Source organism: Mustelus asterias, chromosome 18 (assembly GCF_964213995.1).
Source record: "Mustelus asterias chromosome 18, sMusAst1.hap1.1, whole genome shotgun sequence".
In the NCBI taxonomy this organism is placed as follows: Eukaryota; Metazoa; Chordata; class Chondrichthyes; order Carcharhiniformes; family Triakidae; genus Mustelus; species Mustelus asterias.
In genome coordinates this window covers 51780269-51804978 of record NC_135818.1, presented here as the reverse complement: position 1 = coordinate 51804978, position 24710 = coordinate 51780269, and the positions used below count along the sequence as shown (strand labels likewise).

The 24710-nt window shown below is 40.7% G+C and overlaps 1 protein-coding gene across 5 annotated transcripts in view; it reads right to left on the bottom strand.

Annotated features, from left to right (window-relative positions):
* Positions 1-12553: 12553 nt before the first annotated feature.
* txndc16 (thioredoxin domain containing 16) overlaps positions 12554-24710 on the bottom strand; it is a 120772-nt gene continuing 108615 nt past the window's right edge. For all 5 annotated transcript variants that reach the window (XM_078233930.1, XM_078233928.1, XM_078233931.1 and 2 more), the window contains 3 exons: positions 20385-20548; positions 18601-18791; positions 12554-13850 (listed from right to left, as the gene is read on the bottom strand). In XM_078233930.1, the coding sequence (XP_078090056.1) occupies positions 13573-13850; positions 18601-18791; positions 20385-20548 (633 nt within the window). In that variant the 3' untranslated portion in view covers positions 12554-13572. The remainder of the gene's footprint in view (positions 13851-18600; positions 18792-20384; positions 20549-24710) is intronic.

The window sequence follows — 24710 nt, the reverse complement described above, 5'->3', positions numbered from 1 at the left end:
AAGGTAACCTTGCGGAGTTTGCACATTCTCCGTGTCTGCATGGGTTTCTCCGGGTGCTCTGGTTTCCTCCCACAGTCCAAAGATGTGCAGGTTAGATGCATTGGCCATGCTAAATTCTCCCTCAATGTACTCGACAGGTGGAGTGTGGCGACTAGGCGATTTACACAGTAATTTAATTGCCGTGTTAATGTAAGCCTACTTGTGACTAATAAATAAACTTTACTTTTTTCATTCTCGTTATATTTACCTTCCTGTTCAGCTTCTGAGTTCTGCAACTTGTTCCTCCTTCAGGTTCAAACTTCACTGCTGTGTAATGTTGTGCAGAGCACAGCACACCATGATCATTCTGGGCAACTATGCCAGTACCTTCTGAAGGACGCCTTCAGAGCTATCTAGATATCTATCACAGAGGGTAGTGAATCTGGGGAATTCTTTATCGTAGAGAGCTGTGGAAGCTAGGTCGTTAAGCATGTTCAAGGCTGAGATAGACAGATATTTAATCAGTAAGGAAATCGAGGGTTATGGGAATGAGGCAGGAAAGTGGAGTTGAGAATTATCACAGCAGATCAGTCATGATCTCATGGAATGGCAGAACAGACTTGATGGGCTGAATGGCCAACTTCTGCTCCTGCATCTTATGGTCTTCACAATAGAAAGTAATACAACTAACTACCCGTTTTCTTGACACTGACCTCACAAAGAAATGTTTGGACTTGGCTTTTATGGCTTCCCCAACAGGATTTATTAAACAGGGTGGTTGTGACAGGTGCCCCTCTCAGTCAGGGAGGTGGAAATGGCATCTTGATAGACTGGGATCCAATGACATCCGAGGACCCTGATTTACATGTATCGAGAGACTTGGTCACTCACAAAAGCATCGCAACTGTCCAAGAAAGTTCAGGTGGTAGGTTAAAATCACCCATAGTACAACATAAAAAGTAATTAATAACATCTAAGAAATTAAAAATGCCAGACTTTTATAATAATGAAATAAGATGAATGTTACTCACTCAGAGAAACAATCTGAACTGGACATTGTTTCCAATATCTGGTACTGGGACAATTGCTCTGTAGGGAAATAGTAAACTTTTTACATGCCTATTGAAATCCCTAATGTGATTCAAGGAACGATATTGTATGACTCACAAAGCCAAAAACAACAAACAATTCTTATCCAGCCATAAAGCAAAGCATAACTTCCCAGACTACAGATTGAGAAAATTAGAAGTTGACAAAACTATAATAGAATACAGATGCACAAGAAAGATTTGTGACTCTGTTTTAAAAGATCACGTTATATAACTGATTGAAAATGTGCTGGCCTGTAAAGCCATCCAGTAAATTGTAACTAACAATTTAGTATGGCTTAGACTCGATAAGTGCATTGTACTCTGCCAGATATGGCAGCAACATGGTCTCATCTTGGTTACCATTTTCCTTTGGACAATAATACTTGGGTACGAAAGGTGACCTCTCATTCTGGCACCAAGTGCATTTGAACAACAAGAAGTGTTACAGGAATAACATCCACAAGCAAACACAACAGAAAGCGATTATGTTGGTTCTGGAAGTAAAGGGCAGAATTTTCCACTTTCTTTTCAAAGTTCTGGCTCAGGCGAGAAAAGCGCTATGTAGTCAGTTGGCTGCACTGCTGGTTTTTCCCACCATATTTTCTAGCACTTTAAAAAAAAAAGTGCTGGTGGCGGGTGCAACGCCGTCACACAGCCCACCCTGCCAGTAACATCAGAGATGAGGGCACCCTAACAAAAATAAAAATAAGACCCAAGATCTCCTCATGGACACGGAGACTCCCCTCCCCCATATAAGCAGGGAACACTGCCCCATCCATGGACAAAGCGAACCCCTATGGACTTCTCCAGAGGAAGCCCAAAGATGATCGCATTGAGGTGCATGAGGTTACCAAGGATATTAAAAAATGTTCATGCAAAATATCAATTCAAAATAAACAGAGTAGAACAGGGATCATGTAAAAAGAAAAGAAATATCATGAACTTGTGTTTCGAAAAGGATCTCCGATTTTGGTAGCAGAAAAAAAGCCAACCTCTGCCGAGGGAGATCATTATGTGTTGGACGGATTGTGATTTGTGGGCAGTGTGTGTAAATGTGCAAGTTTAGTGATTGTTTGAAAAATGTTTAATTTTATATGTTCCTGGTGTTTATAAATTCCAGGGCAAATTCAGGGATCCTCTACTCTCACAGCAGGGAAGCAACACCGAAAAGGAATCTGAATTGGAGTATCGATCTGCAAAATTGTAACTATGTTTTTTCTGAACTGTGCTCCCTTTGAGTGAAATTCAGCTGGGATCACGAAAGTAAATCTAAATTATAAAACATTGCAGACAGCATACAATAGAGTGAGTGGAGAGTCAACATGATGCTCAACTCTATCCCAGGCATCAGCAAGAAATAATCCGCCGCCATCCACCTCATTTCCAGTTGTAGGACCACTGTCTTTTCAAAATACTTACAATCAGTGAAATCATCTCAAAATAGCTCTGAAGAGCAAGTGGAGATGTTTTTCAGGTGACAACAAACAGCAATATGCACATTTATAGCAGATTTTAAGCTGCTTTTCAGAAAGGAAAAAAATGAAAAAGAATAAAGGAGACAACTCAAAGCCAAAATGTGGAAGTTGACAGGATTTTTTAAGTTTAAGTTTAAAGTAGGCTTACATTCATACTGCAATGAAGTTACTGTGAAAATCCCCTAGTCGCCACAATTCGGCGCCTGTTTGCGTACACGGAGGGAGAATTTAGCATGGCCAATGGACCTTACCAGCACATCTTAAGGTTAAAGGTTAAATTACACGGGATCAAGGGTGAACTAGCTAGATGGATTCAGAACTGGCTTGGCTTAGAAGACATAGGGTAGCGGTGGAAGGGTGTTTTTCTGAATGGAGTTCTGTAACTAGTGATGTTCTGCTGGGATCAGTGCTGAATCCTCTGTTGTTTGAAATATGTATAAATGATTTGAAAGAAAAAGTAGGTGGTCTGATTAGCAAGTTTGCGGATGATACTAAGATTGCTGGAGTTGCGGATAGTGATGAAGGTTGTCAGAGAATACAGCAAGATATAGATAGGCTGGAAAATTGGGCAGAGAAATGGCAGATGGAATTTAAGCTGGACAAATGTGAGGTGATGCATTTTGGTAGATCCAATTCAGGTGGGATCTATAAAATAAATGGCAGAACCATCAGGAGCATAGACACACAGAGATCTGGGAGTACAGGTCCACAGATCCTTAAAAGTGGCAGCACAGGTGGAAAAAGGTGGTGAAGCAAGCATATGGTGTACTTGCCTTCATCGGTCGGGGCACCGAGTATAAAAGTTGGCAAATTATGTTAGTTATATAAAATGTTGGCTGGGCCACATTTGGAATAGTGTGTCCAATTCTGGTCGCCACGCAACCAGAAGGACGTGGAGGCTTTGGAGGGAGAACAGAAAAGGTTCACCAGGATGTTGCCTGGTATGGAGGGTATTGGCTATGAAGAGAGAATGAATAAACTGGGATTGTTCTCCCTGGAAAGACGGGGGCTGAGGGCCGACCTGATAGGAGTTTATAAAATTATAGATAGGGTGAACAGTTGGAAGCTTTTTTCCAGGGCAGAAATGACAATTACAAGGGGGCACAAGTCCAAGATATGGAGGGGAAAGGTTCAGTAGAAATGTGCAGAAGTTTTTTTTTTTACACAGAAGATGGTGGGGCCCTGCAATGCGCTACCAAGTGAGGTGGTTGAGGCAAACATGTTAGCGACATTTAAGACTTATCTGGATAGATCAGGCGAGGTATAGAAGGATATAGGCGGTTGGTCTAGAAAGGACAATGTGATCAGTGAAGGCTTGGTGGGCCAAAGGGCCTGTTCCTGTGCTGAATTGTTCTTTGTCTTGCCAGCTGTGGGAGGAAACCAGAGCACCTGGAGAAAACCCACTCAGACATGGAGAGAATGTGCAGACTCTGCACAGACAGTGACCCTAGCCAGGAATTGAACCCAGGCCCCTGGCGCTATGAGGCAGCAGTGCTTGGAAACCTCAAAACGATCAAGTAAAAGAGGTCGGTAACACTCAACAGAGTCAGGGGTAGGAGAGATGAGTGGGAAGTTGGTGGTTAAGTTATTCAAAATTCTTAAATAGAAAAATTCCAGTAATGTAGTTTCATCAATTCCCATACATGTTATGTTTATAAAAGACAATGAGGTTCATGCTATTTCAATACTTCAGTGTCTTTTTTAAAAGCTGGGATTTTAACTCTTTGCTCTCTGCTTTTTCTGCAGTTGATTTGAGGTGCCTTCACCCTGCCTGTATGACACACAATTTTGTTCGACCTTCTGGTTAACAAAAGAAATCGAAAAAAAAATTCAAAGATTAAACAAAGGTTTTAGAAATTTCATTGACTTATAGAAAGGGGAATAATGTGAGAGATTGGTTGTTTCTGCAAATTAACCCACTCATAGTGTCCATCAGTAGAGGTATTTGAGAGTCAGTTTAAGTTGAGGGCTTATGCATTTAATATGGACTGGCACTGTAGAATAGCACTCAGGGAATGTTATATTGTCTTTCAGATGAGGACCAAGCTGGATGGCCGTTTTACAACCCATCCATTAGACTCTCCATTGAAGTCAATGGAGTGTAAAAATGGGCCGGATGCAAAATGTGGGTTGACCTGAACAGGTTACATTCATTGGCTGGATTTAAAATGGATCTATGGTGTTAAGCTAAGGCACGGCATACCTTTAACAGTCGCGACGAAAGAGTCACCTGCAACAGCCTCTCTTCTCGCTCCCAGTTATCTCTGTGTTCAGCAAAGATCTATCCTTGGTCCCCTCCTTTTTCTCATCTACATACATGACCAGTAGAAAGTATATGGAGATCTGACGGAATATCCAGAGGATTTTCGTTGGTCTATATAATGGAGGAGCCCGTGTTTGAGCACTGCAGTCACCCTCTTCTCTGAAAACACAGCATTCTCCATTGAGAGATTAATGATGTTCATGAAGAGCCAGTGACAACAGCTCAGCCAACGAACAGCTCCTGGGGTTGTGTTCAGACCTGTAAAACCCACACAATGGCAGTGACCTCAGCAGGGCATTGCCTGTGTTAGAGATGGATGAAGTACCTGGTGTTTCTGTTAGCTTCTCATCCAACATGTGGCATGTGGTCTAAGCAAACCTCATGTTGGTGGATGAGCAGCAACCACCTGGAACTGGGAGCTCCTCTCAGTGCGCTCTGATGGTGATAGAAACTTCTCCATCCTTCTGCCAATGAAAGGATTGTCTCAGGATTCTGCCACAACTGAGGAGTGTCCTGACACCATACAGACATGTGGCTTGCTCCTGTGGGCGGACACATTGATGCTGTATCTGGCTTGCTGGCATTCTCTCCTCTGCATCTAAGAAAGAGCCTCCACCTGACAGAACAATCCCCATATTTAAATAGTTGAATTGCTGAAGTACAGACTTATTATAGTTATGGCCAGGCTGTTAGTGGGTCCCTAAAGGTAGAAGTCACCATACCTCAAAACATTTTAAACAAAATGGTTCAGAAAACAATCCAGAAAGTCAAAACTGGACAGATTGCTAAAAATTGCAGTGCATTGGCTCGTTGATTAGTTCAATTGTCCCTTTAATTGCTGTTGGGCAGGTTGACAACCTTCAGGCATCATGATGTTGGGATCCTCGCCCTATGTCATCAGTCTATTTTCAGTATGATGGGATTATTGTGCATCCGGCACCACGTCATAAAATTCAGGCCTACATCTTACCATTTGTTTAAAATTTTTTGTAACGGTTGTGGTTCTCTGCATTGTGCAATATGTTGGGAAGCATTGATCTGTCCCCGCACATGTGGGACTGTTATCACAGAATAACATGGAGTTTAACAAAGAACAAAAAAATCCAACTGTAATGTGTTTGTGGTACACACTGGTTGTTAGGCTCAATTTTGGTACAAAAATACTATTCTTCTAATATAATTTGTTAAATTTTATGTCGTTCATTTCTTTTTCTATCCTTAAAGTTTCATTTCATTACTTATTTCCTTGAACATTTTGTTCTCTGAAGAACTGTCACTATGGCATGGTTTCTGGCAGCCTTTCAGTTCAGTTTGAACACTGAAACAGGACACTTGCACTTGAACCCTCACTCCTATTTGACTTTCAAAAAAAGTCTATTTGGAGATGTTTAGTATGGAAAAAAAGAGAATTGAAGGGAAAAATTGTAACTTGTCAGAATCAGCAAGTAAATCTACTAGTGAATAAGCATATCTAGGTTATTTAGGCACTGAAAACATTTTGTTTAAATCACCATTGAAACTCAGGAACTTTCAGATGCTTTAATGCTAGCTTTTAGACATTGTTAATTTCTGAAGCTTGTATTTGGTTTTGCACTGTGCAATGCTTCCTGTGTTAAACTATTGACAACTAACTTGTTCTGTGTATTGGTACTAACGCTATATGAAAAATAGGACATAAGCTCATGCAGTTTAATGTTTTTCCAAAGTATTTGGATGACCTAATAGACATCATTAGAAGATTGGCAGGGTTCTAGACCAACAGGAAAGAGCAGGGGAGTTGGACTAATTGGATAGTTCTTTCAAAGAGCCAGCAGAAGCATGATGAGCTGAATGGTCTCCTTAGGTCCCGTATAATCCTATCATTGATCAGTGGATATACTGAGAGGATGTGCTCCAATACAATAATGCTCGCTCACCTTTGTGAATAATGATTTTGTGCCATCATGTATCTTGGTGTGTAAAATGGATCATTTTTGGATGACAGGCTGTGATCAATGTTTGGAGCTTGGCTATTTACAATCTATGTTAATAACTTAGATGAGGAGTATGGGTAACATTTCCAAGGTTTGCAGGTGACATAGCTAGAGTTAAAAGTAAGCTGTATAGAGGGTGTAATGAGGCTGGAAAAGGATACATATCAGTTCATTTATTGGGCAAGAGGTAACAAGTGGAGTATAATTAAATATTGATCCAAAAGGTATGCAGGATAGGTGCACTGGCCATGCTAAAATTGCCCCTTAGTGTCCAAAACATGTCCAGGTTAGGTGGATTAGCCATGGTAAATGCATGGAGTTACTGGGATAAGGTGGGGGGGGGGGGGGGGGGAGAGGAGAGAGAGAGAGAGAGAGAGAGAGAGAGATCTGAGTAAGATGCTCTTTCGGAGCATTGGTGCAGGCCTAATGGGCTGAATGACCCCCTTCTGCACTGTAGAGATTCTATGTAGTTCACTGCAAGTGATAATAAGATAATCTCCTTGACATTTATGCATGTCTAGGTTTATCACAGACATTGGGAGAGTGCCTTCCACTTTCTCTACTAGTGTTACCTACGATACCAAATGGAAGGGCTCATGTATTTGTTTCTCAGCGAAATAGAGACTATCTACTTAGCTGTCTCAGCCTTCTCCCTAGCTTCTAAACTTCTATTTGCCTCATCCCAGAACATAAAATTGTAAAGTCTTCTCTGTGCTCTTCTCAACCCTCATGAGATTCATCATTATTGAATCCCCTATCCAAATCTTCTTCCAATTTTGGTTCTGATTATTCAGATACTCTTCAATTAAATTTTTATCAATATATCAACAGCTCCTTCTCCTCCCTTTTGTTCAAAACTGTTATCATCTGCTGGCTTAATGACCTACTACCAGTTCTGTGCTCAATGATGAACATCCATTTTTAACCTCACCTTCCTCTCAGGGTCACAAATGAGCATCGTCACCTTGTTGTTAGGATCCCTTAAAACTGGTTCCAATCCCACTCACAACGACAAGGTTGTCTAGGCAGAAGTCACTTTCAATGCAATTGCAACAGTGCTACATGATCACTCTATAGTCACTCCATGGGCTTTGACTCAGTTAAGCAATCCATTCTCACCCACTGGCTTTTCTTTAATGTCCATCTTCATGACGCAATTCATATCGATCCCAACATAGCCATCATATCTGCTGCTTTACTTTTCATTCTAAAGGATCACCCATGACTAATACTAATATTCTATTATCAGCCCCCTTTTCATTCCTATACACATTGCTTCTTGGTTATATTACCTGTTTCATCTGTATGCTGATGACACCCAGCTTTGCTGCTCTGCCATGACTAGAACTACACTGTTATGTCCCTTGGTGAGAAAAAAGTCATGCGTGGTATTGAACTTCCTTCAATTCACCACTGATAAGACTAATAAAATTCAATTGGTCACCACAAGCGTTCCTCTTTTCCAGCTGCTCATTCTGGCAGAACTTGAGGGTGAGCAACCTCAATATCTTATTTGGACCAGAACACAACTTCAAACCATTTAATCAATCATCAAATACATCTACTGTTGCCTCCATAATATTGTTTGCCTCCAATTTCTTCAACGGAAAGCACTGAATGTCCCACTCACTGGGCTGAATTTTATGGCCCCCATCATGGAAAGGGTGGAGATGGAAAATGTGGTGCGCCATTCAAAAATCCATTGACTTCAGCGGAAGTGGAAAATCTCCTGGCGGAAAATTTCATCCACCATATTTTGCTCGTCCAAAAAAAAAAGTCTTTTTGCCCACAGCCTTGTGATTATTGGGAATTTGCCTTGAAAAGAAGGGCAATCGGGGCTGAAACAGGATGATCGGTCAGAAAAGCTCCTTTCTGCAATGTTATTTTTCACTTCATGCATCAAATTTGTAACATGAGAAATTAAATGCAGGGCCTGATCGTTAAAAATTCATTATCTTTATCATGTGATTCTACATAAATAAGTCTAAGAATGGATGAAGCAACTTTAACATTTGTACTGAGTAAATGAATCATGAGAAGATAACCTTATTAAATGTGCTGTGATGAATTGCAAACTGTGCTGATTCATTGCTTGTTACTGTATATACTGTTATATTATACGTACTATCACATTCATGCGCTGTTTATAAAATCGCATTTGTAAAAATCACCCATCTCAAAATTACACATTTCCCCAATTTTGATGTGTTGTGAATTACAATAAGAATTCAGCATTTTTCTGAGTTTTTGAAAAATGTGGGAAAACATAATGGATGGAATTTTACAGCTTCGCTCATCCTGAAACCGTAAAATCCCGTCCGATGACAACAGACCTTCCCACTGTCCGCTTCCTGCCCGCTCCGCTTCTCGTGGCGGGCGGAACAGTAAAATTCTGGCCAGCGAATGTAATTTCATTTCCCATATTGGACAATAAGTTATTTTTTAATATCCAACATTTGGTGAAATCCAGGGAATTTTCATGAACCATTTTTGTTGCGTTTGTATCCACTTGCTTTAAAACAGAATACTTTATTCACTGTAATTTAAATGTGTCAGGTCAAAACAAGTTTGACATAACCAGGGACTTTATTGAGCTGGCAAGAGTAGGAAACGTGGCTTCATTAGGCAAGTTGTAAAATCTTGATTTCCCAAAAGTGGGTTGAGATCCAGAAATAAAGTCAGTGACATGTCAAACCTCACATCAGCCTCTGTCAATTTCATACTTATAATACATTTGCATGCCATCAATACTCACTAGTGCAAAACCTTTCTAAATTATGCCCTACCTTCAAGATAAAGCCAGCAGCGCACAAGAATCTTATGGCACCTGGTTTACATTTGTTTAAAGGTGGCGTGCAGCTGTCAGTTTTGTGCAGTTGTGGGCAAGGTCAGCAATTTTTGTTGTTTAACTCAATGGCACAACAGAGAGTCTGTGTCTGTGTACTGTTGGAGAACAGATAACTACTCCATCTGACGAAGGGGCATCGCTCCGAAAGCTTATGGTATTTGCTACCAAATAAACCTGTTGGACTTTAACCTGGTGTTGTGAGACTTCTTACAACAGAGGGGAACAGGAGAACAGCAGCTTGCATGACTGCTTGGGATCAGCGAGGTGAGTCAGTGGAGGGGGTGGGGGGTAGGAGTGGGACCGGGGTCATGGAGGGGTGGAAAAGGGATCTGGGGAGGTTGAAACGTAGGGTCACGGGTATGGAGGAGTGAAGTGGGAAGGGCCTGACTTCCTGGGTGTGGTGGAGGTGGCTGATGGGAAGAGAATAAGGAGCCTAAAGAGATAGTACTGCCCACGTGTGTCCGTCTCAGGGTTTTGGCTGGTAGAGTGCACATTACTCTTTGCCTGCTGAGAGCAATCTCACAAGAACACAAAAATTAGGAATAGGCTATTCGACCCTTCGGGCCTGCTCCACCATTTTATAAAATCACGGCTGAACTGATTGTAGCCTCAACTCCTCTTGCCTGTCTATCCCCCCATAATCCTTGACTCCTTTGTTGATCAAAAATCTAACTCAGCCCTGAAAATATTCAATGACCCATCTTCCATTGTCTCTTGTGGGGAAAAGAATTTCACAGACTAATAGTCCTCTGAGAGAAATTATTTCTCATCAATCTTGAATAGAAGACCCCTAATTTTTAAACGGTGTTCACTAGTTCTAGACTCTCCCCATGAGGGGAATCATTCTCATTGCATCCACCATGTTAGGTCCCCTCAGAATTTTACATGTTTTGAGAAGATCATCTCTTGTTATTCTAAACTCCAGTAGATATAGACCCAACCTTTCCACATAAGATAACCCCTTCATTGCAGGAATCAGTCCAGTCAACCATCTCTGAACTGCTTATAACGCAATTATTTTTTTTTTGAGACCAAAAATTTACACAGTTCTCCAGATGTGGTCTATCTAAAGCCCTGTACAGCAGCATCAACACTTTCCTGGACTAACTTTTTGTGATTCATGTAACAGGACACCCAGATCCCTCTGTACTGCAGGGTTCTGCAATCTCTGTCCATTTAAATAATATTCTATTCTTTCTGCTGAAATTGATAAGTTTACATTTTCCGATATTATACTCTATCTGCCAAATATTTGCCCACTCACTTAACCTGTGTGTGCGCGCGAGAGGCGAGTGTGTACGAATGAGGGAGAGGTGAGAATGAATGTGTGAGTGAGAGCTAAGAGTGTGAATGTTTGTGAGAGGTGAGTGTGTATGTTTCTGAACGGTGAGGGAGAGTGGGTGCGATTTAATGGGTCGGTTAGCCGTGGTTGCAATTCCTGTAATGGCCACAAAATACCTCAAGAGGCCAAGTAGAGGGATGAACGTGTTCAGAGACACAACATTTGGTTGGGGCACAGCTGTGTGGATGGAATGGGGGGGTTCTGCTCATTGATGGCCGAGGCTCATCGGATTATGTTCTTTCAGGCAAACATGGTTTTAGTACATAGCCTGATCAGGGGTTTGAACAATAAATAACTCACTTGAAACTGGTCAAGTGGATGAAGGTGAAGTGGCTCTTCACTTCTCTGTCCCAGGTCAACCTCGCTCTGTGCAGACCCATTCCTGGTCCTCCCCTGCAAACTCCATGGGCTTTTCCTCAAAGCGTGTTGGGCATACCACTGTCCATTTTCTCTCTCATACATTTGTTATGGGCTATCTTCTCCTGCCAGGACAAAAAAGAGGATATTAAGAAATGGATGCATGGTGAGTTGGAGGTCAAGGACAACTGGCATGTGTGGGCACCGGGCCTAGACAGAGAGGGCTCTGATGAGGAGTGCCAGGGCATTTGAGGATGATGCTGGGAGGTTAAGTGCTGAGAACCAGCAAGGTGGTGGCATGTGGGCTCAAGGTGATATTCCGGGGTGACGGAAGAGTCAAATGCCAAGGGGAGACAGGGGCACCTACCCCTGAAGATCGCAGATCGTCATTCAACTTTTTCCGACATTGAACCCTCATTCTCTTTTTCATGCTGCTGGCACTGACCACTGCTGCCACTGCATCCCAGGCAGGATTCATCACCTTGCTGAGGGGGTCTCCTTCCAAGCAGAGGGTAGATTGTTACCCACCTTTTCTCCACCGCATCAGCTATCAATGGGATTTCCCATTAATTCCATCTCTGCTGCCTTGAAAACCGTGGCAAGGGGATCACCGTTAGTGGAACCAGAAGATCCCACCAACAGGAAGAGCCAGAAAATCACCCCTGGAGAGGTGAGTGTGTGTGTGATAAAGAGAGAGGGATGAGTGTATGCATGCATAGACCGTGCAAGAGTGAAAGAGGTGAGTGCGTGTGTTCGAGAAAGAGAGAGAAAAAAGAGTGCATGTGTGAGAGTGAGTGAGTGAGTGTCTGATACGAGAATCCAGCTCTCCAGCAACACTCCTAATATTAAACAAATTTGTGAACAAAAGGAGAAGCATTACTCCTCCCATTAAAAATGACAAAAAGGTACGGCTCAAGTACTTCATTGCATAAGAAAACTCTAATTATGAAAAAAATGTACAAAAGAAATAGAAGATTTATAAATTTGTTTTGTATGTTTGTACCTATGGCGCAAAAACATTTTTTCTGTGGTTTCAACTCTAATGTAATAAGAATGTTTCTCTAAGCATGTTTCTCAGGGGTTCCACTCTTGGGAGGTCAAAAATGTTCAGTTTAAGAAACCCTAGTTTATGAAATACAAAAGCATGCATGCATTTAGTAAAGCAGTATCGACATGCAAAAAATTGTATTACTGTTTAAAAGTACATAGACAACCTCATATTATTAATAAATGAGAATGGTTTATTAAAAATGCAAGAAGTGCAAAGTTCTGTGAACAGTTAAAATATTGACATCACATTGTTTGGGTGAATAAAGAATAAACTTCATCCTGCCAATGTACTGCAGATTACAGACCCCATTTAACTTTATATTGCACAGGGATCAGACTCTTGACATAATTAGTGAATGTTGAAAGGAGGTCTAATTGGAGTTTTTCACCAAAGCCTGGTACATATAGGAATTCACCCAGTCTGGACACCACAGTAAAAAATGTAAATTCATAATCTCATCAAGTTTACACCAACTCGGACTGGTGGCTTAGTGTAACATATGTTAAATCTTGCTGTAAAACCATACTCCATGACATATAGAAGACTGAAAATTTCAGCCAAGTCTGTCCTTTTAGTGACATATTCATTCCTAATTTTAAACTAAATAACAAAATGCCTGTATATTTTACAAAATTACTGAATCCTTTGATATCCAGGAATGTACTTTATTTCCCATGGAAATTAGCTGTTTCTTTGCCTAATTCATGCAGGAAATGTTAAGCTGCATCACAGGGTTAACTTACAAATGCTCAGTTTCTGTTGTGCAATCAGCTTTTGCTGACGAAGGCCATGTGACATTACATGTAATGTAATTACATAATATCCATGTAACAAGTTCAGTAATACCTCAGCTGCTAAAATCAGTATAGGTGGACAACACTCAGCAAGTGAGTTATTCAGGGTGACATAGTGGCACAGTGATTAGCACTGCTGCCTCACAGCGCCAAGGATCTGGGTTCGATTCTGGCCTTGGATGACTGTGTGGAGTTTGCGCGTTCTCTCCATGTCTGCGTGGGTTTCCTCTGGTATCCTCCCACAGTCCAAAGATGTGTAGGTTAGGTTGATTAGCCATGGTAAATGTACAGGATAGGGTGGAGGGGAGGGCCTGGATGGGATGTTCTTTCGGAGACTCGGTGCAGACTCGATGGGCCAGATGGCCTCTTTCTGCACAGTAGAGATTCTATGGTTTCTGATCACAACTCATTATGAAGCTCATGTTGTGTCTTCGTCTCATTTGAGGTTGTAGGAGTCGCGTGCACTTTTTCAGACTCTGCAACTAGTTTACTCTGATCCTCTTCCTTGTTACTCTCGCTCAAATGTTCAGTCTCATTTTCTCCCTCCTCATACAGATTTTCCTGTTTAGCAGAATTGGGTGTCCTCTGCTTTGCAAACCCAGGATGCATAATATCCATGATTGCCAGAAAGTCGTAAGCTGCTTGAGGGGGTGTCCATTCTTTACCTTGCAGGAGATCTGTGAAAGTAGGTTCATAAAACCTGTCAGCATTTCAAACATGCAGAGCCAAGTTGTGTACCATCAATAATCATACAGACGAAACTCTACAACACAACTTGTTTCCTTCTGGCCCTGACATGTGATCTCTAACAAAATACAGAAATGCCACACACAAAAAAAAACTTGCTGTGTTCAGTTCAGGAATTTCTATGAGAATAATAATCATAAAACAAGGCGATGATTCAATACCCAACCCCCATCTTTCAAGGCCTCTAACATCCCACCATGTGAAAGGACCAAAACAGGACTCAATATTCGAAATAAAGTCTAACCAAAGCACCATACAAAGAAAGAATAGTATTCCTAGTTTAAAGTACATTTATTCACTTTCACAAATAAATCTTGGCGCTCGGTCATAGATCTTCCCATGCTGTATTGCCCCATTCAGCAGTCTTGAACACAAGTCTACATGCTTTAACCTACTCCAATCTAAATGCAGTAAACATTTACTAACACTAAAGACACCTGGCAAATATGGGCCGACTCCCACACCGCATCTGGAGCAACTTCAAATTTATGGTTTGTCTAAAATCATGATACCTGTACAGATACTTATACTTTCCACAAACCTGCATCTCACTTTCCTGATGCTTTCAGCCAGATTATTGTTAAATATGAAGACCAACGGGCCTGACATTGATCCTTGCAGGTCTCCACTCGTGACTGAATCGCGACCATTAATAACTACTTAGTCATTGCAAATGCAGTTCATTCCATGTCCAAGCCCAAATCTGCATGCTAAAGACACAAGTGTCAGCTATTTGTTTTTTCCACCGGAATTATTTGGTTGATCAAATTTTCCATCAGTTGCAAGAGGTGAGACTGTGCTGCTTCTCCCCTTCCTTGTCATGGCTCTCAGTAAGTTAAGCAGTGATTGAATGCTCATCATCCTAATTTGATTAAATTTGTATAATTTTGAATTTGACTCAGCATACACGTTTATCAAAATTCAGAATGTTGATTAATTTTCTTATTTCTGATTTTGCCCATGGAATACTGCAATCTCAGGTAACGAAAACTTACCCTTCACCTAATTTCACACTATTCTGCAGAAGCCAAGAATTCCGATGAAAAATGTGTCATCGAACAAGCTCCAAGATGAGCTCACAGTTTGTAGTGGAAAAACCTTAAAACTAACAAAAACACCTTTCTAACCATTCAAATAGCTTTATTCCAAAACCACAAGGTTTATTGTAAAGTTAAGTTGGATTTGTGTCTACAAGATCATTCTTCCTGCTTGGAACCTTAAAGCAGAGTTATATTTTTTATTTATTTGTTCTCAGGATGTGGAAAACTCTGGCAAGGCTGTAGATAGTGGCTCAGATTTATTTTTAATGTATTCTTTCATGGGATGTGGGTGTCGCTGGCAAGGTCAGCATTTGTCGCCCATCTCTAATTGCCCTTGAACTGAGTGGCTTGCCACACCATTTCAGAGGGCAGTTAAGAGTCAATCACATTGCTGTGGTCTGGATCAGGTAAAGGTGGCAGATTTCCTTCCATAAAAGACATAAGTGAACCAAAGGTTTTTTTGACAGTCGACAATGGTTTCATGGTTACCATTAGTGAGACTAGCTTTTGCTCCCGGAGCAGGAGCGCATTTTCTAGCTCCACCAACCCAACCCAGGAAACAAGAGGCCCAGAGTGGGAATTTTGTTCTGAGGAAGGTGGCTGGATTAGAAGTCAGGCCTGCAGCCCAAGGAACAAGTGCAAAGACTGGGTGCAGTCTGTGGCAACCTGGGTGGAAAGCCTGCCTTTGTGCTCCAGCGCTTTGTTGACTTTATTTAAAAAATGAAGTAAAAAAGCCCTTTAACCCTCACCCCTCATTCACCACCCCCCACATGCTCCCAATCGCCCATCCATGCCACCCTCCCCAATGCCACTCTATGTCCCTCTACCCACTCCCTGCCCCTTCATATCCTCATTCCACCTGACATCTTTTTACCCACCCCGTCTGGCCACTTCTATGCCAATCTTTGCCCTAATTATTCTGATGGCCTTTTATAATCCCTCTGCCAACTCATATACACCCCGCTCACTAACCTTCACCCTTAACCCCTCCATGCCAACTCAGCTCAAATCCACCATGTGCAAACTCAGGAGCCATGCTGAAATAAAATAATGTAAAGTTTACTTATTAGTCACAAATAAGGCTTACATTAACACTGCAATAAAGTTACTGTGAAATTCCCCTAGTCGCCACACTCCAGCGCTTGTTCAGGTCAATGCACCTAATCAGCACGTCTTTCAGACTGTGGGAGGAAACTAGAGCACCCGGAGGAAACCCACACAGACACGGGGAAAACATGCAAACTCTGCATAGGCAGTGACCCAAGATGGGAATCAAACCGGGGTCCCTGGCCCTGTGAGACAGCAGTGCAGCTAATGATGACATCACTATTTTTTTAAAAACTCTGATAAAAAAATTTATATATGGAAATTCTTTCAATTAATCTCTTATGAAAACAAACATTTCAAGTCTAAAACCATTTCAAGTTGTAAATTAAACTGCTCACTATGGTATACTAGGTTGCAAAATCAGTCATGCAGCACAAATCCTATGATGATAACCTTCAGATATATGTCAACAGAAACATTATGTCCTGATTTTTTTCAAACACCACAATTTAAAAAAAAATTTAAAGCCCAACAGAGTTACATCCCTTAAGAGCTTTGGCAGTTCCAATGAGTTTTAACCGTTTCAGTGAGCTCCAGGAATCCCAGGACAGTTCTTTGACCACATGACAGTTCTTTCATAGCTTGATTGAGCCAACAAGTTTATTCAGTTTTTAATGTACAATCATGTCTAATTTTAAAAATCTTAAAGGGAATCCGACCTGTCCTAAATGATGCCTTACCTCTCCCAAAGATGTCCTAGGACCATATCCAAGGGGTACCTTACATCTCCAAAAGAATATAGGGTAACTTGAGTGGAGGCAGGTGCTGATTTATATGGACAGCTGTCCCTGTGAACCAGGAATGTGTTATTTATAATCCACCCCTATCTCAGCAAAAAATGGCGGAGGCAAGGTTCCGGGGCAGAACTTTCAGATTCAGGCCTCTGCATCTATCACTTACTACCAAATCTAAGATGATGCGGTTGAGGGACATCTTGCCCCGTAAAATAGTCTGGTCTAGTGGTATTGTCGCAAGACTATTAATCCAGAAACTCAGCTAATGTTCTGGGGACCCGGGTTTGAATCCCACCATGGCAGATGGAGGAGTTTGAATTCAATAAAAAATATCTAGAATTAGGAAATACTGATGACCATGAAACCATTGTTGTGTGTCAGAAGAAACCATCTGGCTCACTAATGTCCTTTAGGGAAGGAATCTGCCATCCTTACCTGGCCTGGCCTACACGTGACTCCAGAGCCACAACAACGTGGTTGACTCTCAACTGCCCTCTGAACAAGGGCAACAAGGGATGGGCAATAAATGCTGGCCAGCCAACGACGCCCATGTCCCACGAATGAAATTTTTTTTAAAAATCACCAAGACTGTCTGTTTCCACTTCTGTAATAGTGCCTAGTGAAAAGAGTCTTTTGTCTATGGGATTGGTTTGATTGGAACACATTAGATATATTTGTTAAGGGGTATACATTATAGTGGTTGTTCTGTTTCTTGTTTGTAATTGATAAAAGTTCTTGCTAATTTTCTTACTACACATGTTAACTATATTCTTAAATAAAGTTTGTTTGATAAAAGCTCCCTCGTGGGTCATTTGAATCATACCTGAACATCTCATGCTGATCCTAGCCAAATTCAAGGGGCAAAACTTATGATCCAGGTGGCTCCATAAAATACTTTGGAGTTTTTGACCTGAACCATAACACAGGGATTAATGTTAAGGGGACATAGGAAGGTGGCTTGGCCAGGGGCTAATGTGAGGGAACCATGTAGGTGGTGAATGTATATGTGACTGCGTGCTTCATCCTAATATATGCATAAACAAAGATAGAAAAGACTTGGGAAACTGAGGTAGTGGATGCAAGGAATCCTAGCATTGGCTGCTGCTGGAGAGATCGACATGGTGTTTGTAAAACCCTTGTGCAAATTTAAACTTTAATAACTTTGGGTCTGCACATGATAGAAATATGCTATAAATGATGACAGAATAATTCATAATGTTTCAGCACAATTCAAATTACTAGGCTTCAACGTAACTGCCATTTTTTTGATATGTCATTGAGTCCGATTTTCCAACAATTCACCTTTTCTTCTATTTCAACAATTGCATACAGTTTCAGCATTATTAACACATTAGAAACATCATTAAAACAAATTATGAATGATGATTCAAGTGGATTTTAAATCTTTATAGGTCCAGATAGGCCTGATCCATAAAGTCAGCTCCACTTACAAGTAGGATGGCAGATGTGAATCTTTTTCTTAGCATTTCAGTGGATTCTCCAGCTGTGAATGAGGGGAACTTCTGGCCTGGAAGCTGCCCTGCAGCCATATACCCTCCAGGTGGCCTTGGTTCAGGATGGGAAAGTTTTGGGCTCCATGGAAACCAGCAAGAATTCGCAAAACTCACCATACTCATGTCCTGGTCCTTTCCTTACATTCTCACCAGAAACACAGCTGAAATGAACTGCAAAGTCTGTGGATTTTCATCCATCTGGTAACCATTATGTCTATATTGGAAAGGCAGACTGCAGACACAGCTGTTTACATGAAGCTATTGGGAGACATTGATTGTACTTACTTTTGGGATCCTCCTGTCCTGTTTGTACCTTCTTTAACCAATGTAATATACTCGTTCTTGATATAAGCTGCTCTTCTGGAAATGCAAACACCTGCCCACTAGAACTGAGTTTCACTAAAATGAGTGCTGGCAGCTGTGGGAGGTAGTTCAAATATACTTGAAGAATCTCTTTTCCAACATGTGTATTTCGCCTTAATGGATTAAACATAGGAAAACATTATGATCAATAAACAGAATCACGGGTGTAGAAAGGAATTTGATTTATGTTATACATGGACTATTGTGAGTTGCACATTTGAAAGAAACCACTGCTTTTAATTTACCAGACAGCTGAAAAGATTCTTGAAATTATATTGCAGGAATAAAGGAAATGGGTTGCAAGGCGACCTAGTGTACAGTAAGTTCTGGACAAGTCAAATAACAAATCACCAAATTAAATTAATTAGAGGTTACTTCAAAATTTTAGCTGTTCAACTTTCTACCAAATAAAGTCAGAAGGAAGAAATTGCAATATGACAATCAACGGTGCAATGATACAAAAGATATGCAGTTATATACGCAATATGCAGAAAATTAGATCCATTGATTCCAGAAAAAGTTTAGTTAATTTCTAAGCTTATGTCTAAGCAAGGAAATATCGTAATGGTTTTTGCATTTTCGGTCGGATTAGAAAAGAATTGTTTGAGCACATTTTTGTTTTCATCTATATATTAAATATTACTTGGACGGGACATACTTGACAATATGTGATAAGGCTTCACAGGCAGTAATCAGATCAAAAAGTGTTTAACGTTGTTATGGAGATTATCTTATCAGAGTAAATGAAGGTGATGAATTTGTAATATAGGCACCCTATGTGTCAACTTCATTTAACAAGCAACCACACTTAAAACTTAATGTAGTGTAATTATATTTTTTGTTATAGCAATAATTATCTGCCATGATCTATTTTCAGCTGTGAATGACTCGGGTTCAATGATCAAAGATCAGAATTGAAATTTAGTTCAACAAAACCCATCTGATAAAAAGTTTAATCTCTGATACTTTTGATTTACATTACCAGCTGTTTAGAAAAATGTTGTACCCTATGAAAAGCAAGTAATATAACACTTTCAAAAATGCACCAGGAAAGCTGTTCCATGTTTGTTATCTTTTACAAAATTGACAAAACACAATGATCCTGTTTCTTGTAGTGGAGGTTCATGCTACAAGTTATAAAACAGAACTACAGCTGGTACAGTGAAGGAGCTATCATATTAGGAGGGGAAATAAACTGCCTGGAAATCCTTATGATATGAAGATATATCAAGTAAAATACTCTCATATATGCTGTTCAGTCATTAACAGTTTTTAAAGTATGTTAGCGGGGTTTGCGATGCGAGGTGACTGGGTATCGCCGAAACTTCAGCCAATACAAAGACTCATGAAAGCCAGTGTCCCAGTGTAAAGACGTATTTTTTATTTGACCAGCGAGTCGCAGGGAGAGATTATCAAAGAGTCCTGGACCCCTCCAAAGCCTTCCCACCCGCAAAATTGATAAAGGGTTGAGAAGGCAGAGGAAATTTGATTTTCCAACAAATAAAATTTTTTTTTTAGCATTTTGCAAACCAATTTATACCTCTATTGGGAGATGAAGATCCAGCCCCTACTGTCAGAACATGGTAATCATTCTTATGTCAGTTAACTTATTGACAGAATTTTTTTTTAAGTTTAAGAACTGGCATTTTACCAAAACCAATGAATGCTGATCCTGTTAGATTATTGCCAGAGAAATTGCGACTCACAGATCAATCCAGCACATGGTGTAAATCTGCAAGTTTAACTTGGTCAATTCTCCAAGCTCTTCTCTCGCTTTCAAGGTCTTGGTGTCATCATTATCAATAAACAGAATGAGTAATGGTTTCAGAGGATGGAAGTAAGATGGGAAATTTTCCACTGTGACTTCAGGCTAATGTTGAAAAACAGAAAATAGAAAGAATATTTAGTTTATTCAGTTGCCAAGAAATGGTGACATTTAGAAGTCAAAAAACAATTCATAAGTGCAATACAGCAGTCCATGACATGAAATTATTTTATTTTTTAATTTTCACATTGGTTTTCCATTTGCATAATAAAACACATTCAAGTTTAAAATCAACAGCAAAGCACAATAAACCTAATGTGTAAGTTTAGTACACATTCAACAAGATATGGTTTAATTCCCTCTGCTCAGCAGAAATACAGCAATAGCACAGTTAAAACGAAGGTGATGGAGTTAATTCCCCTTTCCCACTGTCATTGCTCCTGGGCCTTCTGCTACATGATCTATAGAGGTATCTGATGCTACGTTAACTACCCCCTGGAAGCCGCATTCATAATAAATGCTCCACCCAGTAAAACCAGGGCTAATGGTGTGGAAGCAGGAAGAGAAGACATTGCAGGTGATATTCTAATGGGAATGGGGCCAGGCAAGGTCCCACCCAACTTCAGGACACTGGAGAGGAGCTGGAGGAGGATTGTGTGGTAAACTATATCAAAGGCTGCAGAGTACTTTGTATTGTCAGCAAACGTTACAATCAATCCCTTCATTAAAGTCAATAACATACATCGTTAAATAGCTGATCCATGTGTTACATTGTTAGCTACAGTCTGCCAGGTAAAGACATTATAGTCCCAGATGACCAAAGACTGCTCTCTCCTTTGAGGAGGGGAGCTGACTGATGGTGATTTAACCTGAGGATCACCACACCCCTGGCGTGGTGCAAGGTTGAGAAGGTGGTGCCTTCATGAATAACCTCAGCCGGTACGGGAATTGTACCCGCACTGTTGGCATCACTCGGCATCACTAACCAGTCGTCCAGACAACTGAGCTAACCGACACCACAGGATGGCTTCTGTCCTCTCTCATGCAGGACAATGTGGTCCCCACTAGAAGGGAGTAGAACAGAATTGGTGAAGGACAAGGATGCCCGCATCTCCTCAGAGGGTGATAGTTCTCCACCACACAAGGCTGGCTGTGACAGAATGCCAAAACAGAAAATGCTGGATAATCTCAGCAGATCTGACAGCATCTGTGGAGAGAGAATAGAGCCAACATTTCCTGACCTGAAACATTGGCTCTATTCTCTCTCCACAGATGCTGACAGACCTGCTGAGATTTCCAACATTTTCTGTTTTTATTTCAAATTTTGCCTTTAATAGAATAAATGCCGTGCGGCATCACTGAACACACTAAGGATAATGGTATAATTCTGCCTTATGCCCCTTCTGACATGAACAGTTGCTGTTGATGTTGTGGCCATAGACTTCTTGCTTCTCACCGCGTCCCCTTACTCTGACCTTCCCTTTCTGAGTTGTTGTTTTCAGACATCAGAGAACTGCTCAATTCATGTTACTTGTTGAGTGACAAGCTAATACTTTGAGTGGACCTGAATGGACCAAGTTTTCAACTTGGACAGCAAATCAGCCGATGGACACTAGTTCAGAGGCTTTTGGCATATAAAAGAAAGTCTACATGACAGCACTTCTCAGCATGGGCCATTCTGCACACTGCATCAGAAGCAACTGAAGGTTGCTATGGATCTTAATTTCACACCCCAATTATTTTCAGGACTTGGTAATCCTAAAACACTTAACTGAGGTCAATTTAATAACACTTGCAAACGATGGACAAATGGCACATGATTATGCTTATGAATAATGTAGCGAGACTGAATGTCATTTTATAAAATGTCACACTGTGAGAATCTGAAACTACTGCCTGCTTCTCTGGGTCATGCTGTAGGAGAAACTGCAGACCACAGAGCGAAGCAGTTATGATACAGTGCTGGGAGATGGCCAGTGTGGATGCCGAGGGCTAAAACTCCTGACATGCTTAGCATTTCAGCGCAAATGCTCTGAGTGAGGCCGGGAACAGGTCACACGGGGAAGATGGCAAAAAGCAGTTTTCATATGTCTAGAAGCATCACATTCCGCATATACAAGTTACAGATAATACAAGCCAGCCTGCATGCCTCAAATGGAGTCCAAGCTCCTATAAACACTCCTAATCTCAACATTTGTCTTCTGTGATTTCTATGAAAAATTGTCTCAAAGTGCTCTGCTTCATTTTATTAGGATGGCAAAAAGAAGCTGCTATAACCTAAGGGCCAGGAATCTCTAAAGTTACAACTGAATGACTGTTAATGTGCCTATACTTTATACCACTGAGATAGACATGTGAGCAATGACATAATCTACATTAGATAACAATGAAAGTGCCATAGCAGCTCTATTCCATTACACCTTACAGAATAATAGCCTAAACTCCTTGCAACTTGCACTGAGGAGACAGCCTAGATTATGCACTCTGCTGGAGTGTGGTTTAAACCCGCAACCTTCAGACTCCTAGGCAAGTCCTGTCATGGAAATAAGACTGACACTTGTACAGTGCTGTGTTGTTGACAATGTATTTTCTCAGTTGGTTTGTTCAACTGAGGTCTTGTCTGAGTGCTCAAGGAGATATAAAAGTTCCTATGGCATTATTTCAGGATAGGACTGGAAGTTCTCTTTGTGCCTTAGCAAACTTTCCTCACTAAACCAACACCATCAGAACAGTTCATTGTCAGGAAGCAGAGGTAGGTTTAAGTGATCTATGATTGGACATTACAAAAATAAGGAATAGATTTTAAGTGAGTTTAATTTAGTGTTTTTGTGTAGGAAAGGGTACAACACTAGTTAGATTTATGTTAAACAAAGGTTTTTGCATGCATGGGGGTTTTTTGTTTCAGTTCAAATTGTGCTGAGAGAATTTACAATCAGAAAAATAAACATGAGCATGGACAAAAGAATGAGATGTTGCTTGGCAAACAAGAGCCACTTTTAGGGAAAAGACCTTTTTGAATTTAGCTCTAACTAGAAGCCAGAATTGAAGCAGTTTAGCTACGAGAGACAAAACATCTCTCACATATAATGAAGGGACAAAAAGGCAAGTGCCAGAAATCTAAAGTTAAGGAAACTAGAGAAATGAAGAGAAGTTTCCAGGAAGTCTGAAGTTAAATGAACAGAGGAAACTGCCACTGGGACAGGGTACTAGTCACTGAGGCTAAAGACAGAACTGGAAGTGCAGACCTGGGTGAAGTTGGCCAGGGAAAAGTCAGACAACCAAGCCATTGTAAGTTTGGTATCCTTATTTCCAACCTTTGGAAACAATTGTATTCAGTTGGAGGCTGAGTGCCAGAGTTTTGTGTAGAAGTTTGGATGCATGTGGAAATCCAAGATAAAAGAATACAGAAAGGAGAGTTGGAAAACCTGGAGGCAGATCATTGCTAAAAGAGATGAGAGAAAGGTTTGTTTGAAATGATAGCTAAAAAAACCTGGAGGTGGACCATTGATGAAAACAACTGATGTAAAGCATTGATTGAATGAAAGAAAATTTCAAAGTATGTCTTTTTGAGAGTGGAATTTGGAAACACTCGTGACAATCATCTGGGGGGAGTTTGAGAAGAAATCAACAGAAGATCGATTGAGTAGCATCTGTCACTTGGGTTTCAGAGTGGGGTGTTGCCACAGTAAAGCCTGTTAGGGACTGTGTGTTTTCTGAGAATATTATAGCATAAGAAATACTTTGTAACCTGTCTGATCTGTAAAATCTGTGTATGTTTGTGACGATAAGTGGGAGTGAAGGAGTTTTGCCTTATAGTCACACTTTGTGTTTAATAAATGCTTTCTATTGTTGATAAAAGCTCATTGGTAACCTTGTGATACTGCTCCTCCATTTCTTAAAAAAATGGAAAGTTAAGGTCTTTTGCGCCAGGATTCCATTCTGGGATCTTCCTGTCCAGTTGTAATGTTAACTGGGATCGTAATGTTATCATGTTATGGATCCATTTGCTGTTTGTGGATTCTGGTTGTCATTCCCTACATAACAATGACTGTACAACACAGTGATTATATGGCACTTTGAGATATCCTGAGGCATTAAATGATTATATTTTTATCCTCAAGATAAAAGCAAAATACTGTGGATGTTGGAATCTGAAATAAAAACAAAAAATGCTGGAAAATCTCAGCAGGTCTGACAATATCTGTGGAGAGAGAATAGAGTCAACGTTTCAAGTCTGGATGACCCTTCATCAGTGTAGATGAAGGGT